General features: G+C 57.4%; 1 protein-coding gene across 1 annotated transcript in view; it reads right to left on the bottom strand.

Annotated features, from left to right (window-relative positions):
* ABCA3 (ATP binding cassette subfamily A member 3) overlaps positions 1-18,646 on the bottom strand; it is a 38,094-nt gene that overhangs the window by 17,301 nt on the left and 2,147 nt on the right. Inside the window, exons 2-16 of the mRNA XM_081818889.1 lie at positions 16,544-16,752; positions 15,389-15,632; positions 14,551-14,648; positions 14,174-14,438; positions 13,230-13,357; positions 12,397-12,562; positions 10,424-10,683; positions 9,083-9,199; positions 8,731-8,851; positions 4,106-4,279; positions 2,264-2,445; positions 1,463-1,606; positions 854-983; positions 495-649; positions 33-221 (exon numbers count right to left, since the gene is read on the bottom strand). Coding sequence (XP_081675015.1) covers positions 33-221; positions 495-649; positions 854-983; positions 1,463-1,606; positions 2,264-2,445; positions 4,106-4,279; positions 8,731-8,851; positions 9,083-9,199; positions 10,424-10,683; positions 12,397-12,562; positions 13,230-13,357; positions 14,174-14,438; positions 14,551-14,604 — 2,085 coding nt within the window. The 5' untranslated portion in view covers positions 14,605-14,648; positions 15,389-15,632; positions 16,544-16,752. The remainder of the gene's footprint in view (positions 1-32; positions 222-494; positions 650-853; positions 984-1,462; positions 1,607-2,263; positions 2,446-4,105; positions 4,280-8,730; positions 8,852-9,082; positions 9,200-10,423; positions 10,684-12,396; positions 12,563-13,229; positions 13,358-14,173; positions 14,439-14,550; positions 14,649-15,388; positions 15,633-16,543; positions 16,753-18,646) is intronic.

Below are 18,646 nucleotides of genomic sequence, written 5' to 3'. Positions count from 1 at the left end.
TGCGGCCGTCCCGAGCGGCCATCTGCGTGCACGGGGCCCTGCCCCGGGGCCTCCCGCCCGCCTACCTTGGAGCCCGCTATGAGGGCGATGCCGATGGAGAGCTTGCGCTTCATGCCCCCACTCAGGAACCGGCTCAGGGAGTCCTGCTTGTCCTCCAGACCGAGGACGTGCAGCATCCGCTGAACTTCTTCAGGGCACTTCTGACGGGACAAGCCCTTCAGCTGCAACAGCGGGGGACGGAGAGGTCCGGCAGGGGCTCCCGCTGGGAGGCTGGCCCGTCCAGTCCTCAAGGAGCCTGGCCTCGGTGTCATCCCCTTTTCTCCGTGAGCCGCACCTGGTGCCCTGACGTCCCTCCCCGCCTCCCAGTGCAGATCTGCGAACGCTGCTCAGAGTGTGTTCTGTTTGCTGGGGGGCTGAGGGCTCACACCCTGGGGCGCAAGCACACAGGCCACAGAACCAGCACGCGACCTGAGTCCACTGAGCCGCCGGCTCACCTGTGCATAGAAATACAGGTGTTCTGCGACGGTCAGGTTGTCGAACAGCACATCGTGCTGTGGGCAGAGGCCCAGGCTCTTGCGGATCTGAACCATGTCTTGTGAAATCTCGTACCCATTGATATACGCCCGTCCGCTCGTCGGGGGAAAGAGACCTAGGGCCAAGCAGAGGACCCAGAGGTGTGAGTTCAGCACGGATACCCTCTGCTCGGCGTGAGGGTGGCCTGGGTCCTATTCATGCGGCTTTGCTTCATTCTACCGAGCATCCTGGCCATGAGTTTGCGGGCAAGCCTGGTCCCGCCTCAGTGGGTGAGTGGGCCTGTGGCGGGGCTGCCAGAACACAGGCCACGGCCCCTCACCTGTGAGCATGGAGAGGGTGGTGGTCTTCCCTGCGCCGTTGTGGCCCAGCAGCACCGTGATCTGCCCCTCGTACAGGTTCAGGTTCAAATCTCTGACGGCCGCCTTGCCCTTGTTCCCCACTCTGAACACCTGCAGCAAAGGCAGAGGACGCCCTGGACTGCAGGCCCCACCCCCGACTGCCTCCAGAATGCCCTCTGGAATGCCCATCCAGAGGGGCTTGGGAGCCCATGCCCAGCACCAACAGTCAGTGCAGAGGTGGGAAGTTTCGGGCAGAGGCTGACTGGAGGCCATGCTGCTCCCCAGCGCTTCCCCCACCCCCACCGGGCAGGTACCCCACATCCGTCCCCGACAACCGTCCCCGTGCAGTGAGCACAGCAAGTGTTTGCTGCAAAGCTGATGGGAGGTTAAGTCCAGGTGGTGCTGACTCAAGCCTGAGTCCCCCAGGCCCTGGGGATGGAGCCTGGGGAGTGGTTGGTGCCCAGACAGCTGGTCAGAGGGCAGCCATGGGACCAGGACCTGGCTTGGAGAGAGCCCTGGGGAAGGTGGCATGTGTCACGCCTTGTGGCTCACAAGGTCTCCACACCCGCCCAGCCCACGGGGTGTGGCACCTTGGTCACATGCTTGATCTTGATCCCGGCCACCAGGTCCTCCGGCTCAGCCTCAAAGTACTCCGTTCTGAGCGCTTTCTCTGGGTCATCGTCTTCCTCTTCTTTTCCCAAAACCGTCCGCGGGTGCCCGCACCAGTACGAGGGCTAGGATGGAAATCAGATGGGTCTCAAGTAACTGACCCGTGTTGGTTCATTTTGTGTGTGATGAACGGCAACATGTTTACCGACACGCTGAATACACGCAGCACGTAGCCCTCCGCCCGGGGGAATGTGTCTCCTCCCTCCTCTATCCTGGGGAGGCTCGGAGCCCCTTCCTGACCTGCCGTCTGGGCACTTGGTCCCTGGCAGGCTTACCCAGAGTGCAGACAACATAATCCAGACAAGTAAAACAAAACTTACAAATGTGTATATGTAAAAATCTAAAAGTATGTTTATAAACAGATCCACACATTTATATTTAAGATAGCTAAGTCAGGTTAAAAAAAAACAAGTTTCAGGCATCTTTCCAGCATGATCCCCTTTCTATAAACACAAGCATGTGTATGTGATATGTATGTGCGTAGAAAAACAGTCCAAAGGGCTACATAGCACAGGGTCAGCCTGGTTCATCTCTGGTGGTGGGATCTCGCAGACCCTGGAGTGTAGGGCTCATCTCGGCCAGTGGAGGGTCTCAGGGCCTTGGGGACACACGGCTCACTGACCGCACATGGGGCTGGGTCATGTGCCAGGGACTGGAGGGGCCCGGGTGTGTGCGGAGGGCACCTCTATCCCCAACACAGGCAGCCAGCGTGCGGAACTCACCATGACAAAGAAGTACCAGGGCTGGGGCACTCCGAACTGCCCTGGGAGCACGGCCTCCATGTACCAGGTCACCAGGCCGTAGAGGACAGAGTCCAGTAGCAGCATGCCCAGCACTTGCCCGAAGGAGAAGTTGTCGTCCACATTGACGGGACTCAGGAGGTCTTGCCACTGGACGCCTACGCCTGGAAGACAGAGCACGACCTCCATGCTCATCCATGTGTGTCCACGTACATGGTACACGTATGCACACGCACCATCCACAGGTACAACCGCGCAAATACACAGATACATGTGTATGATTCAGGGAAGGCCCACATGAATAGTGTATGTTTAGTACAAGTCTTTTCAAAAAATAGAAGCACTTGGGGCGCCTGGGTGGCTCAGTTGGTTAAGCCACTGCCTTCGGCTCAGGTCATGATCCCAGAGTCCTGGGATCGAGTCCCACATCAGGCTCCCAGCTCAGCGGGCAGCCTGCTTCTCCCTCTGACCCTCTCCCCTCTCATGCTGTTTCTCTCTCTCTTAAATAAATAAATAAATAAAATCTTTAAAAAAAAAAAATAGAAGCACTTGAGACATGTATAAAGCTCGACTTGTGGTGCCCACAAGTCTTGCCTTCTGTCTGGTTTGAAACACCGCAGCCCAAACAGTGCCCGCAGCCTCCACATGGCCGGCTACCCTCTGTCGGCTCCAAGCGGCTGTGCTCTGGTTTTGGTCACTTTCAAGCAACCAGAAGTTTGTTTTAAGTAAAATTGGTGTAGAACTTTGGAAACGAAGAGTTGCTCTACAGTTAGGTTCTTCTTAGTTAATGGCTTTTAAGAAAGTATTTGAACCCTGGAAGGGGCAGTGCATTGAAAAAGTCTACATTTACCACACACAGTTAAACACAGAAACGCAGACGTTTAAAGGCCGAAGCACGAGAAGACACCACCACAGAAGAAAACAACTCTAATGAAAACTAAGGCCACACGGATGATCCGTGGCCTCCCTCCTCCCACAGACCCATGCTAGAAAACCACAACAGCCAGGACCATGAGACACGAGACCACGAGACCACGAAGCCCAAGACAGAGAAGCCGGGCAGCACAGGGCCCAGCGCCCGCAGACGCACAGGTCCGTCCCCAGATGGGAAAGGCCAGCACAACGCCACAGCCATGCAGAAGCTCATGCTCACCCTCCTGCCTCCTCTTGGCGGCGACAGCCCCCTCCACCCCTCCAAGGTCCTCCCGGGAGGACACCCCCCAGCACGTGGGCTCTAAGGGTAAACGGGGGCCTCTCCAACTTTCAGAGGAGCAGGGCGGACCCCACCCTTGAAACCCGAGCAGGCGGCCCCTGTGCCCAAAGACGTGTTTTATTCAACCCCTGTGATGTTTACATGAAAATCACAAAAACAGTTCTGGCTTGTGACTTGTTTCTCCCTCATCCCCACTCACTGCGCGGGGAGGCACCTGTTCTGCCACCTGACCAAGAACTGGGGGCTGGTCACCACCCACAGACTCTTGAGGCCAGGGCCTCACTATTCTGAGCACCCCAGGCGCAGGCAGAGGCTCAGAGGTCTGCTCTCTCACAGCCCCAGCTGCTCCCGGGCAGGAGCTCTGGGCGAGTGGTGGCTGTCGCCGCACTGGGCACGTTAGCGCTCTGTCCTCTGAGCGTCCGGGTCTGGCCTGCCTCCCCCGGGGCTCCTGCCCAGACGAGAGCCTCCCCACCGCGGAGCACCTGCCGTCCCCTGCCCCGCTCGCTGAGCTGTCCTGCTCGGAGCTGGAGCAGCGTGCTGGAGGTGGCCCTGAGCACACTCTCTTAGTAACTCAGTCGGCAAGGGCCGCTCGTCAGAAGGAAGAGACTCACCTTTTGCTTCAAATTTTCCTATGAGCTGGGCTCCCATCGCCATGGCAACATTGGACAGGAGACAGGAGAGCAGCTTCTGGCTGAGAGTCATCCAGTTGTATCGGGGAGCAACGAAGAAGTATGGGATGTAGGTGAAGAAGTAGAGGAAGCCCCCTATGGCAGCTGCCATGTTGGCTACGGATGGAGAGAAGACAAGTGTGTTGAATGCAGGGGAGAGCCCGGGCTGCCCACCCCGCCCGGCATCGGCCATTGTGTGCGGGGATGCGGGCGCCAGGGCTGGGGGACCCCAGGCTCGGCCCGCGGCCTCTCCTCTTGTCAGGGTGCATGTTCTGCCAGGACCGTGACCCCACCTGGGGCCACATGCCCTCCCTATCCCGGGGACCCACACACAGATGTCCCCAGCCCTCTCCTGCAGACTTCACCCTGACGTTGCACAGTGGACACGGCCCAGCCCAGCCCTGCTTCTCACCTGGTCCGTCCCCTGTCATTCACTCATCCGTTCCACAGACAGGCCCTATGCCGGGCACCGGGGAACCTGCCACAACCACACACACGAGCTCCTCCCCTCCCGGAGCTTGTAACCCACTGGGGGCACAGAGAGTAACGGAGCAGAGCAGAGTGTGCTGGGTGGGGACAGCCCTGTGCAGAGCAGCAAGGCACAGATGGGGACCAGGCGTCCCCTGGGCTGGGGCAGCAACAGTAGCCAGTGGGCCAAGGACAACTGTGACGGGAAGGTAACATGTGGGAAAGGCGTGATGGGGGAGTCACGGGGAGAACGGCATGGCTGCAGTCTGCGCTGGCGGCCTTCAGATGCTCTGGTCGTAAGACCCCTCTATGGTCTTAAAAGTGATTGAGAACATCAGAGAACGTGTGCTCGTGTGGGTCACGGACGCATGTATACGCATACCAGTTCCTGCGGGATCGCGAATTAGTACTAAGAAAATTTAAAGATTTTTCAGAACGATAACAAACCCACTAAAACTGAACATAAGTATTTTCATGAAAGTCAGCTGTATTTCCCACAATTGAGCAAGGAAAGTGGCACTGTGTTCCATATCTGCAAGCCTCTGCAGCGTCCGATTTAAGGGATTACAGCTGTTCTGCGGTCACCCTGTCATACTACGCTGTTGGGGACGAAGCCCCTGAAGAGAACCAGCTTCACACAGGCTGGCAGCTGGACAAGGGAGGGTATGTGGACAGCCTTCTCAGATACTTGCAGCTCTTCTTCCTAGATACAGAGTCACTCAAGTACCACTCCATAGCTGCTCGTCTCAAAGGTCGGCTGCCATGTGGACCCAGACTGACCGATGAGCCTCTCACGCTTGGTTATGTGAGAATCTGCTGGTCTGCCTTGCACTTTGGAGGGGTTATTCCTCAGGCATGATTTCGTAATGTGATGCGTCGGTCGTGCAGAACGTACTGTTTGCTGAGGTACGCAGATCTTCCAAGTGTGGACATGTTTTATTGTACAACATACAGAAAAATCACATTGGCTGATTAACAATCGCCAGTCTCCTAAGAGGCTAAGTGCTGGGACACCATCAAGCTCTGGGTGTCAGCTTCAAGTTCGTAAAATCCTATTTTTCACTTGAAAGCTGTCAGATGCTGTCAGTTGTTCTCCTTAAAAGACACTGCAAATTTGAGAAAAATGCCTGCCAAACACCCAGGTGACCTGAGTAATTATAGTCCGGGGGTGGTTCTTTTAAGCAAAAATGGTGTTCCAGGAAGGAAGGAAGGAAGGAAGGAAGGAAGGAAGGAAGGAAGGAAGGAAGGAAAGGGCTCGTTTAGCTGACAACTCAGGCCGCCACCCACAAGCTTTTCCTCAAGACAATCATCACCCTTGAGTATGCAACAAGCACTTTATGCAAACATCCCATTTCATCCCACGGAATGTTTAAAAAGTATACTTAAGAGTCAACGTTTAATAAAATTAATAAATTTTGCTGCTCATCAAGGAGACTTCTGAGTGAAATCAACACTTTTCGTTTGTCGTTTGCTTGCTGGAGCATGCGCGGGGATGACGCCCAGTGCAGCTTGGGGCCTGTCCTGACTGGCACTCAGAGCCCCTGGTTTTACCTTCCTTTGCTTCTTTGCCTGTCAGCGCACACATCAACATGGTAGAAAAGGCAAATGACATCTGGGTATTCTCATAAAAATAGTTCTGACTTTGTGAATCCCCCTAAGGAACTCGTAGGTCCGCAGGAGTCTGTGGACTGCACTTTGAAAACCTCCGACCTGGCTGAAGCAAGAGTGTTAGAAGGCGGTGTGGCCAGCCTAGAGCAAAGGGGCTGGGCAGGGCCTTGCAGCCTCGGCAAAACCTTTGGCTTTCCCTCTGAGTGAGGCCGACGGTCACAGGAAGGATTGAGTGGAAGAGTGCCAGGCTCTGGAGGCTCACACTACTGGCCATGTCCAGAGCTGAAGGGTGGCCAGGGCAGAAGCAGGAAGACAGCTCAAGGCCACCATGTGAACCCGGCTGATGGGTGGGGCAGTGGAGGCGGTGGGGACGGGGATTCGAGCTGCCCTTCTGCTCGGATGTGGTGCAGAACTTGAGAGAGAGAAGGATGTCAGGGATGATTCCCAAGGTGTTTTGGTGAGTGGCAGGAAGGACAGGGTACTCCCAGCAGAGACAGGGAACGGGCTTCTGAGGACAAGGTCAAGAGGTGGTGATGGACATGCTCGGGTGGAGATGCACGCTGAGCATCTCAGGGAAGTTGTGTGTGAGTCTGAATGTCAGGAGAGAAGCCTCAGCTGGAGCTCAAAATCTGGGGATGAGCCACATGTCCAGAGTCCTCCAAGGGGAGGCGTGTGATAGGAAACACGGGACTTCAGGATCAGGGAGTCGTGGACGTAGGAGCACGTGAAGAAGTGCTTCCTTCTAAAAAAAAGGGGGGGGATGTTTTCCCACAAAAATGGATGAGGAAACAAGAGTAAGTGGATGTGTACAAGAATCAGCTGAATACTCGAAAAAGAGAAATAGGGTAGGAGAAATAAAGTCTTGGTAGATTCTAGAACATTCTGGAACATTCACAGTCAAACAGACAACCAGGGAACTGGAAGACAACCATGAGGAAGTCACACAGACTCAGCACAAAGATTTCCATAAGTATGGAAAAGAAGCTGAGAGACATGAAGGAGGAACACCGCCTCACGCCCACCAGGATGGTTACTACCCAAACCAGAACATGAGGAGCGCGGGTGAGGATGTGGAGCCCCAAGCGCTCTGGGCAGAAATGGAAAGTGGTGGCGTCGCTGTGGGAAACAGCCTGGCAGCTCCTCAAATGATAGGCACAGAACCAGCGCATGGCCCGGCAATTCCATTTCTGGGTACAAGGATGTGCTTGCATGCTCGAGTTCACAGGAGCACGACTCACGGGCGCTGAAATGTGAAAGCAGCCCGTGTGTGCGTGGATGGGTGGGTGGATGAGCAGAATGTGCCCCATCCGCACAGGAGAATATCACACAGCTTCACAACACCCACCAGGACGGGGATGAACCCCAAGGGCAGTGGGCTCAGCGAGAGAAGCCAGCCACAAAGGGACGCGCACTGTGTGATTCCACTCATGTGGGCTACTTAGCGTGGCCACAGCCCCAGAGACAGACAGTGGACGGTGGGTTCCAGGGACGGGGAGAGATGGCCAGTCAGTGCATAGCGGGGCAGAGCTTCAGTGTGGGAAGACGGAAGAGTTCTGGGGTGGGGGTGGGGACGGTCACACCACCGTGTGCACGGGCTTGCTGACACTTGACTGTGCTCAGGAATGGCGACGGTGGCCAAGTGTCAGGTGTACTCTGCCGCAACGAAAAAAGAAGACACAGGACAAAACGAGAGGCCCCAGCAGAGGTCTAGCGGAAGACCGTGCCGCCGATCGTGGAACGCAAAACCTGGTGAACGTTGAGAGCAAAATCATGTGAGATTGAAAGAAGACACGAGTCCTCAGACCATAGCGCTGGTAAAAAGAAAAACCACACCTCTGCTGGGGGTGGCGCGCACCTGTGGCCACAGTGTCCAAGCCCGGCGGGGACACGCCCACTCACGGGACACACCCACTGCGGGGGACAAGCCCCCCCCCGCGAGACACGCCCATAGACGGGGACAAGCCCGCCCCCTCTCAGGGACACACCCGCCCACTGGACACACCCGCCCGCGGGACACGCCCACCCACGGGGACACGCCCACTCGAAGAAACACACCCACCCGCGGGACACGCCCACCCGCGGGACACGCCCACCCGCAGAGACACGCCCACTCGCAGACACGCCCACCCACGGGGACACACCCGCCCGCAGGGACACGCCACCGCGGGGACATGTCCACCAGCAGAGACACGCCCACCCACGGGGACACGCCCACTCACAGGGACACGCCCACACATGGGGACACTCCGCCCACAGGGACATGCCCACCGCGGGGACATGTCCACCAGCAGAGACACGCCCACCCTCGGGCAGCCTTCCCTGAGGCTCCGACATTATACAAGTGGGAGGACCCCGAGAACCAAGTCCAAAGGCCAGTGCAGAGCACAGCCCCTTCCAGCCTGTGGGCTGCTTTGACGCCCGGAAGGGACCTGCCAGGTTTCCTGAGCTGGGGTCGCTGGGGTGCCCACGGTCCTGGGGGCGGGCCGGCTCACCTTTGCTGAAGAAGGTGCTGACCATGAAGCTGAAGGAGACGGATGAGGTGGCGAAGCACAGCAGGAAGACCAGGACCAGCGAGGGGTCGCTGTGAGTGAGCACAGCCACGTCCTTCTTCACCTGCGAGGGCATCCCGGAGGTCACATGGGCAGGGCAGGCCGCGGCGGGGGAGGTGGGGACAAAACCAGGAAGACCTTAAACGTTCTGGCCTCAAACGAAGCTGGTGAGGGTGGGAGAGGGGCCGACTAGCCCCGAAGCCCTGGGCCGCAGCTGGCGTTGCCCCGGGGTGCTGCAGGGCCTCTGGCTCTCCAGTCCCCTCCACCGGCATGCTCTCCACCAGGCCACACTCACCTTGACGCAGAACAGCAGGGTCACGCAGGAGACCGCCACGAGGAGGAAGAAGAAGAAGAGGAGGAACCAGGCGCTCCAGTGCAGCCAGCTGCTGAGCCCCATCATGCGCATGTACTCCTGGGGAGAGAGCCCCACACATGCACTCTGACGCACCTGCTGCCTTGGCCCGGAGCCTGTGCATCCGTGCGGATGTGTGGTGTCGCCCACAGGCCAAGAGGGGACAGCAGTGGGACGCCCGGGACACACGCTCAGCACGCGCCAGGCAAAAGACGTGGTTCACCTGTGCCCTCCTCCCCTGCCCTCCTCCTCCATCTCCCTGGTCTTAGGTGCTGCCCCCCTGGGATGCCCTGCCTGCTTCCGGAGGGATCAGCCCACCTTGCCCCTCACCCAGCGTGCCCCTGCCCTCCACTTAGATTCAACAATCATTCAACATTCCACCATGTTGGTTTTATCTATCAATCTGTGGGCATAAACATTTGCTTCTGAGCCATTTCACATCTGCTGCCAACCCCTTCCACATCACACCATTGCACCGCCGTCCCATCCCACACCCACGCAGACAGCACCCCATCCCCTCTCCCGGCCCCCAGCGTCCACATCACACCATTGCACCGCTACCCCACACCCACGCAGACAGCACCCGTCCCCTCTCGTGGCCCCCTGCTTACAAGCCCCCCGATCACAGATGTGGCATCTATGAGAATATGCTAAGTGTCACAGCTGCTGCCGAAGGAAGAACTTCAAATAAAGTCTGGGTAATTTCAACAGCATCACCGGCATGAGTTTATGGGTGACGCTATTGTGCAGCTGTACTTGATTAAGGCAAGGACACCTTCCATACTCCTTACCCCCGTTCCCACTGCACCTGGTGGTGCAGACCTACAGCTGTGCCTGACCCGTGCAGAGTGAACGGGCCTTCTGCCCGGCCACGAACCAAAATGTTTGGTCCCCCTGGGGTGGCTCTGTTCAGCAGGATTTGGATGTGAGTAGGTATATAATTTAGAGTTTTCTAGTGGCCACAGCAAAAAAGTTAACAGGAACCCGTGAAATTAGTTTAACGCTGTGTTCTGCTTGACCTAGCACATCCAAACCATGGTCTTTTCAACATGTCAGGCTTCAGCGCACTGCACACAACATGTGGTGCTTTATCAGGGTTTTAAGACCTGGATGCACCGGGCTTGATTTCACAGAAGCCCTGGGATTGCCGGCGCCACGGTGGGCGTTCCACCCCACGTCCGGCTGCTCGTATGGCTCAGTGCCCCGCTCGCTGCCTCCCCCCGGCGGCATGGCGCCTGCACTCAACCCGCCGAGACAGTTGGAAGCCACACAGAGCACGGCTACCTTCAGCTTCCTCTCCTTCTCCTGCACGACGGCCCGGATGATGGTGAGCGAGGTGTAGGTGAAGCTCAGCATGAGCAGCAGGGGGAGCTGGTACTGGATGGCAACCAGGAAGGGGTCCGAAATAAAAGGGGGGTAAGGGAACCTCTTCGCGATCACGGTGAGCTTCTCAAACAGCTGACGCGTGGAGGCGTTGGCGTGGTACTGCATGATGGCCCTGTCCACCGCGTGCTGCACGGCCAGGAAGCCTTCGCGGATGTACCCTGAGCGCGGAGCAGTGGGAAAAGCCACATCACGGGTGCTGCTCGCTCACTCAGCCGCATGCCCTGAGCCATACTGGGGTCTCCCTGGTGGACAGGGCCACGGAGCGACGCCACCTGACGCCCCTACGGGGGCCCCATCCTCATCTCCGACACACGACCCCTTCCCGCACCCCCAAGACCAGCCAGGCGGCACTGGTCTGACCCTCTCTTCCACCCCCCTTGTCCACTTTGGAGGACCCTGCTGATTACATCGGGCCCCCCAGGATAATCAACAGTAATCCTGCTATCTTGAGGCCCGCTGAGTAGCAGCCTTACTTCCTTCCACCCGAGCTAGCGCCTTCAAGAGAGGCAGGCATCACAGTCCAAAGGCCACTGCTCAGACCTTCGAGTGCTTTGTGCTCTCTCTGCTGGCCCTCTCTGACCGCCTGCCACGTGCTCTGTCATAAAAGTCTGCCAGTGAGGCAGGAGGAGTAACAGACCAGGGGTGAGGGATTCCAGTGAAGAGCCTGGCCTGTGTGTTAGCCACTGTGGCGTGGCTGCAACCAGCCCTGAGGAGTCCCCCTCTCGTCAACCACTCCCCCTGCTGAAAGGTCTGTGACCAGAAACAAAGCCACGGCAAACACCTTCAGCATGTGGATCTTCTCCTTCCTTCTGACTCTTCCAGGGGCTGAACTCCCTTCGGGGACCCCGTGGGTCTGAGTGTGGACATGGGGCTGGGGGAGCACGCCGAGTTTGTGCTATGTGCCTGGCCTGCGTCCCTGCCATGGCTTGGGGGCCTTCGTGTGCTCGCACCTGGCGTGGACTATCGAGTCCTCAACATAAAAAGACGTGGATCCTTGTCATTGGCTGGAATGCTTTCCCCAGGCTCCTTCTTGCTTTTCCTTCTTGGGCAAATTTTGAATTTATACCTAGCGAAATCTGCTTCCAACCTTAGGAAAGTGTACCCAAAAACAGGAGGACAGTCTCTCCTGCTGCTGGCTCCAGGCACCAGCCACGGTCTCTAAACACTGGCCGCCGCCTCCCTTCCTCCTGCCTGCCTGCCTGGCCGCCTGGCACTTCGTTTCGGGACATTCCTGGTTCTTTCCACCAAAACCTGGACACGCTCTGTCTCCTGCAGACGGTGGAACCCTGGGTTCTCCGCAACCCGGGACCCGGGACCCACGGACTGGGCTACTCCCTGCTCACCCCCAGCTCCGTTCCGGGAGGGCAGCCGTGCTTCGGGGGAGACGCACATGCTGTGTGGCCTGTGTGTGCCTGCCCAGGCCACACGGGACAGACCAACGCGCACACTGAGGGGGCACAACCAGCCAAGAGCTGGCTTCGGCAAGTGCCCCGCTCGCACAGTCAGACCCCGGACAATTGCTCCAGGACCACAGAGCTCCCGAAGCCCACACAACCATGCACAGCAAAGGCCACGGAGGGAAAGGAAGCATGAGGCCAAGCCCACAGACGCGACACCAGTAGTAGCCTCTTTAAGACTGAGACACAGAAGTTTCCTTCAGGAGCACTCGTCCTCAGGGAAGTGGGGACAGTGCCTCTAAGGATGTGGCAGTCTTAACCCATCAGAGCCAGCTTTCCCGGACGCTTCCTTCCCTCTACGCGGCAGAAGACCAAACAGCCCTAAAGGAGTATTTCTGCAGAGGGACGCGAAGTGGGGCCCCCGTGACCGTCCCGTCAGCAGCCCCGGGAGGGATCGTGGCCGTGGCTTCTCACCAGGTTCTCCGCCGTCAGGGGACGCAGGCTCCCTTGGTCCTGGGTTTGGGAAAAGTGGGAAGAGCGAAGTGGTGTGCCATCCCTCTGTCTCTTTCAGGAAAAAGGAGCCTGTTTGGGTCCACATGTAGTTTCTTCGTGTGTAGCTGAACCGTAAGTGGTATTTCACCTACGGGAACAAAGAGAAAAGCACCCACTCTGAGGGATCCAGACAGAGAAGCAAACATCGTGTCCAACGAGAGAGTTTAGGGGTTCATTACCGTGAACTCCACACCCCCACAACCCCCCCCAACATCCACGGGGTCCTGGAGCATCATGGTGAGTAGCCCTGCCCTGGGTGGGGAAGGGAGCCCTGAGATGCGCTCCTGGGGTGTTCTTGCCAGCCCCGTCTTGCCAGCCACCTCCAGGAACTCTGCACCCAAGGCGCCCTGATCATCAGTGGAGGGTCCCCAAAATAACGCTAGAGGAACTGGATCATTTCCTGGTCTTGATGCCACCAGACAGGAAGACTTCCTTGTGTTTTAAATAACTGAAATTCTAGTGCTGGTGTCCGGAAGTCCCACGTGTCCGCTCCTTTCCCCCCTGCCCACTTGACGGCGCACAGGGGACACGTGGGAGGACTAAGGGGTCTGCAGTGGGCCACCGGCTGCCTTCTTCAGGCTTTCCCAGCCGCGCTGGCCCGACGGGCTAGAGCGGGACCAGGGCACCCTTGGCGGGGACCCAGCTGTGCTCCCCGGCCCCGTGGTGAAGCCAGGTGTGGCCCAGCGGGCGGGCAGAGAGCCTTCACAGGCTGGGCTGGTTGAGGAGGGGGAGGGGCTGTGGGGCGGGGTCCTCACCGCCAGAGGCAGGGGCTCCCCGCTGTGGTTGAAGGTGTGCTCAAACACCAGGGCGGCCAGCACGTTGGAGGAGCGGTTGTTGTACCTGATGTAGTCCTCAAAGTCTTTCTCCGAGGGAAAGCCGCGAGCTGTGGGAGAGCCGCGAGTTGCCCGAGCGCCCGTTCTACTGGGAAATTGGGCTGCTTCAGGTCATTTTCAGGAAAAGACTGCAAATGTCCAGGTTTCTCTAGGGCTTTGTATCCCTGTCCTCAGAGTCCAGAAGGCTTTCGTGGGGGGCAGAGAGACTGGCTGCCGTGGGGACCAGCAGCACCCTACCATCAGGGCGGCCGGGTTTCTGGGGAGAGCTGGAGGCGGCCCCCCTGCACGGGGTGGCCTCTGTCTCTGGCCATGTGGGGTGTCGTGATGGGAGTGGACACTAATGTCATGTGTCACACGGTTTCTCTGTCACCAGACCCCACGCCACGTAAAGGGCTTCCCGTCATCGTTCCGTGAGGGCCAAGAACCTCCCCCGAAGCATTTGCCACAGGGCATTCAATAGGCCACAGGTGGTATACAACAAAGAGGAGGCAGGAAAAGCGGTAACACTTTTATCCTGGAAGCAAAGAGTGAGGCAAGGAGACAGGTGCATGTACTGGGCGTGTCCCGCAACGGGCTTCCCGATGCCTTTTTCGAGAACCGTCCCCCCAAAACCACAACCCAGGAAAGGTGCTGGCAGGGCGCACTCACGGCACACCTTGCCCGTGGAATTCCAGAGCTGTCCCCACCATGAACCGCTGGGAGTGATTCCAGAGCCCGTGCTGCTCCAGGGGTCACCCACGTGGTCCCCATTTTATAACGAGTGACCCGCCAACGAGGGCAGATGCTGAGTCTGGCCACTGGCCGGGGCGGCTCACCTGGGTTCGTCCCCCATAGCTGGACGGGAGGGGACCCAGAGGACACCTCACCTCTCATGTTGATGACCAGCGTCCTCCGTGCCATCTCCGTGATGGTCTTCACAGCGTCACTCTGGGACGGGATGTAGGCGAGCTCCCAGGTGTCGCCTGGAGGTGGGAAGCTGAAGAACAGGGGCAGCTCTTGGATGGACTGGCCGGGGTAGATGGTGGCATTGGGAACATTTTCTGACTGGATCTTCAAGCGGAGCCATATCAGGATCCCAGAGAACAGCAAGGGCAGGAAGAGCTCCAGGACGGTCACCAGGACTTTGCGCTTCTGCAAGAGAAAGGGAAGGAGCCAGCTGGGGGAGCGCGAGGCTGGCAGGGGTCACGGGGCCCTCCCTCGGTTCGCCCCTCCTGGGGCCCGGTGCACAGGGGCATGTGCCTACCTGCACAGTGTAGTTCTTCCAGAGCAGGAGCACCAGCTGCCTGAGCACGGCCATCTTCAGGCTGACGGAAGGCCGGGTGTGCGGTGGCCGCGGTGCACCTGGGGGCCCCGGGGCGGGAGACCCCCCTCAGACACAAGCCCTCCTCCCACGTCCCCGCGTCCTGTCTGCCACCAGAGAAAGACACCAGCTCTGCTCCGTCCGCTCACGGAGAAAGCGCGCTGCTAGGCAGTGGCCGGTCTCCTGCCGAGACACACCCTCAGTGACAGGCTCTATGGCCACGTGCTGCTGGAGGGGTTCTCATCCTGCAGGAGACGCCATATAGGTGTCCCCTGTGGTTCGGATGAATGTGCTACCTCTCTGCGCATCCCCCCTGCCCCCCTCTCCCGCCGACTGGCCACCCCGGCCACAGCCACGGTCACAGAACCGGTGAAAGCACACTTGGCTGGCCCAGAGCTGCGGGGCGGGGAGGAGAGGCCTGGGAGGGGGCCCTTGCCAGCCTGGCTGACCAGGGGACAGGACGTGGTAGGCAGACCTGTGGGTGGAACGATGGCCCTCAGGACCAGTTTTTCCTGCTTTAACCATGAGCACTGGTATGCGGCCTCCACGTGACAGTGGTCATTTTCCTCCAGAGAAAATCTGCCCCATGTCACGTAGGAGTATTATGTTTAAACCTGGCACATATGGCCGCGCAGGGCTTAGAGAGGCTGTCCTCTGGGAGACCCAGCAGAAACGAGAGCGGGGATTTCTAAAGGTCTCCCTCCACCTGGGGAAATGCATTTCCCCAGACTTCTAGCGTGAGTGGCAGAGACACGGAGCCCAACACGCACGAGACACTCACCTGCCGCAGAAGGAGGTGGTCTGAAGGAGCTCAGGAAGACCCCACGACGCCCAGGACACGGTACCACCGCGTTCCGGAAGCTGCGGGCATGAAGGCCGGGGGCGGACGGGGCTGCACCCACCCAGGGTGGGCACGTGGGCGGTGGAGGTGGAGGGCCCCCCTTGCCCCCCAGAGCACCTGGTTCCCGTCCACACGGCGGTGAGGGCGCAGGGGGAGTGGAGGTAGGCCCCTGGTGCTCACGGTCCTGCAAGTGGGGAGAAGCCTGTGTGACGTACGCAGGAAGTTCTGAGCTCAGTGAACTGGCTCCACATGCAGGTGGGCGGATGCAGCCGCACACCACCCGCCAGGCGGGTTGAGAGAGCGCGAGCCCTAGGACAAACGTCCCTCAGTGAATGCCCAGAGGACCCGCCTTGAGAGCTCCTAGGTGTTTTCTCACAAAGGCCAATTTGGCCCCAATCAGTTGAAAGTCATTTCCACTGAAGCTCTTTTTAAAATTAAACTCTTGCTTTTTTTGGAAACGATGTGGCTGTCCATATCTGTCGGATGATAGTTACTCAAAATTCACGCGTTTAAGGGTCCTCAGTGAATACTCGTAGAGAACACAACTGCAAGAAGTTATTTACAAATCAACCTAAAATATGCTTTTAATTAACCATGTGGTTAAAATGTGAAGAGATTAAAGCTAAAGTAGCATGAAGTGCTATTAAGTGTCACCTTAATAAATGATCCAAATTCTTTCAAAATTAACAAGGTGGAAAAAGTGTCATAAAATCAGCTGCAGGCAGTTAATAAAAGAATATAAATAATAAAAGAATAAAAAATAATGAGACCCACGAGGGCCTGTGGTTTATCAAAGTTTCTAGAAGTGCTTTAGGTCAGACGGGGGATGGCAGTGCCTCTAGCAGGGCCCGCCATCCCCACGACGTGACCTGGCCTGACCGGGGTGAACCTTCTTCCTCTCCCCAGAGGGGAATATAAAAAGGTCATGGTTCAAAGAAGTCTTCTGGTCAGACTTCTGGAGAAGTCTGGCTAGGAAAGGACACATCCCCGTGCTTACTCCTGTCTCTCCTGCCCGAGGAGAGGGGGGGACAGAAAGACAGACCGACCACGTTCCCACAGTCCCTACAAGGCCAAGAGCAGCACCCGCGCACTGACCTGGGTCCTGGGAGAGGCTCCTGGCCACGGTCTCCCTCCGGGGCTACGGCAGGACTGGCCGGGAGGAGGTGGCTCTGTGACCAGGGCTCTGGGGTGGGGCCTGCGGGCCTCTCGAGTGCAGCGGGGTGATGGACGCCTCACGGGACATCAGGAGGGGCCCAGGACTTGCTGGCATGACTCTACTGGGACCTCTGGGCAAAAGGAGAGCACTAGAGCATAATTTGGAAAATAACCAAAAAGCACCTCTCACCAAGTTAGAAAGTGAAGAGACCAAAACAGATTGCAAGCGTGTCACTTAAAATAGAGCAGATCCGATAACAAAGAAATATGGATGCAGGGAAACAGAGACTGCAGGGGTGGGTCTTTGTTCCCTCCTGATACGTGGAAATAGAAGGAGCTTTCACGTTAGACACGCTCACCCAGGCCTTGCTTCTGCCATCACCACCTCTTACAGACGAAGAAAGGAGGAGGAAGGACCCAGCCCTGATCACACAGCAAGAAGGCCGTGAGCCAGGACTACGAAAAGTAGTAAAATCTTTATAAAATTGTATGCATTGCTCCCACAACGCACCCTTGGAAATCAAACAGAGAAACTATCCCCTGAGCCCCGCCACCTTCATGGGTATCTACTGGTCTCCCTCCAGCACCTGGCCGGCTGCCTTGTGCGTGCCAGGCCGCATCCCAAGTTCTACCGAATGCCTTACTTGTATCTGTTCTGTTTGAGCAGAAAGGAATTTAAAGGAGATTCCCAGAATTACAAAATCTGGACAACTTTCTGGTTATGAAAGCAAATGTACACGAGGAAAGGAAGTTAAATGTTCCTCAAAACACTTGACACTGAGGCACAGAGTCCCCAGAAGAGGTTGTGCAGAGCCAGCCCCACGCCTTCTACTCTAAGGTAAACACTCAGGTGGGGGCCACTTGCGAAGCCGCCTCCGCCCCACATGAGTGGCTGAGAACTTCCCCTCCAGGGCTCACTTCACTCCTCCAGGGACAGAGCCAGGAAGGGAAGGGAGAGCTTCCCCCCGCCCCCTACTAAAAGGCTTGTTTGCTCACTGTTAAAATATTAAACGTTACACAAAGTGTTGAGTGTTTTGGTGTTTGCTTTTTAGGTGAGCGACTGAACTGGTCCAGAGTGAGTGTGTCCTGTGGCCTGTGGCCTGCTGGTTTCGGGGAGCTCTTGTGATGACACACAGGATTCCTCCACCGAGGGCTTTTCCAGTAACTTTCGTGAGTACAAGAATTATGGGTTGTGCCAGTTACAAGCCCCTGTGGCCGCTCGGGTGCATGTTCAGAGCCCAGACACCTCAGCTTCCTCATCTGTGGTTTTCTTCATTACGGGTTTGAATCTGTCATCCACTGTCCATGTGCCCATGCAAAATAGGTTATTTCAGCATACATGGAACACAGCGGCGTTAATGCTTCTAGAGAGGTCACTCCCGAGGAAGCCTGAAGGCCAGCAAGCGTAAGTGGACAGGGCCCTGGGGCCAGGCACTCACCCTGTTGTGTCACGAGTTCCCGTCACATCCCGAGCTCAGTGCATCTCCTTCCAGGGAAGCCTGAGTCTGCCCAGGCCTGGAGGACGGCATGGTGAGAAGGAGGGGTCTCCACGAAGCTGGGCCTCCGCACATCACACAGAGGGCAGACAAGCACAGCTTTACCCTCTTTCCACAGGTGTGGAATAGAGACAGAGCCTTACTGGTGGCGCTGGCCAGGACTCGGCACTTTTCCTGAGGACCAAGGCTGGTGAGGACCCAGCTCAGCTAGGAGAGCATTTCCTTATCGACACGGGGAGTCCACTACAGTGAGTGGTAGTAAAGGTCTATGTGTGTCCATTCCAAATAGGTACTTAATGCTTGTGGGTAGAATCTGCGGTCTTCTATGATACATAAGACAAAAAGCATTGATTCCTCCCACAAACATCTGCCCAGTGCTTGCTGTGCAAGGGGTGCTGAGGGTGTGGAAATGGAAATCATAACATTCCCATCCCAAGATGCTCACAGTCCACGAACATGTCTGTGTACTGTAACTGCTGGAGTGCAGCCAAAGGAGGCATCATGAGATTCTGGAGAGGGTTGAAATCATGTGTGTGTGTGTGTGTGT

Source organism: Leptonychotes weddellii, chromosome 5 (genome assembly GCF_054177405.1).
Source record: "Leptonychotes weddellii isolate Sample4059 chromosome 5, ASM5417740v2, whole genome shotgun sequence".
In the NCBI taxonomy this organism is placed as follows: domain Eukaryota; kingdom Metazoa; phylum Chordata; class Mammalia; order Carnivora; family Phocidae; genus Leptonychotes; species Leptonychotes weddellii.
This window is presented reverse-complemented; position numbering and strand designations above follow the sequence as displayed.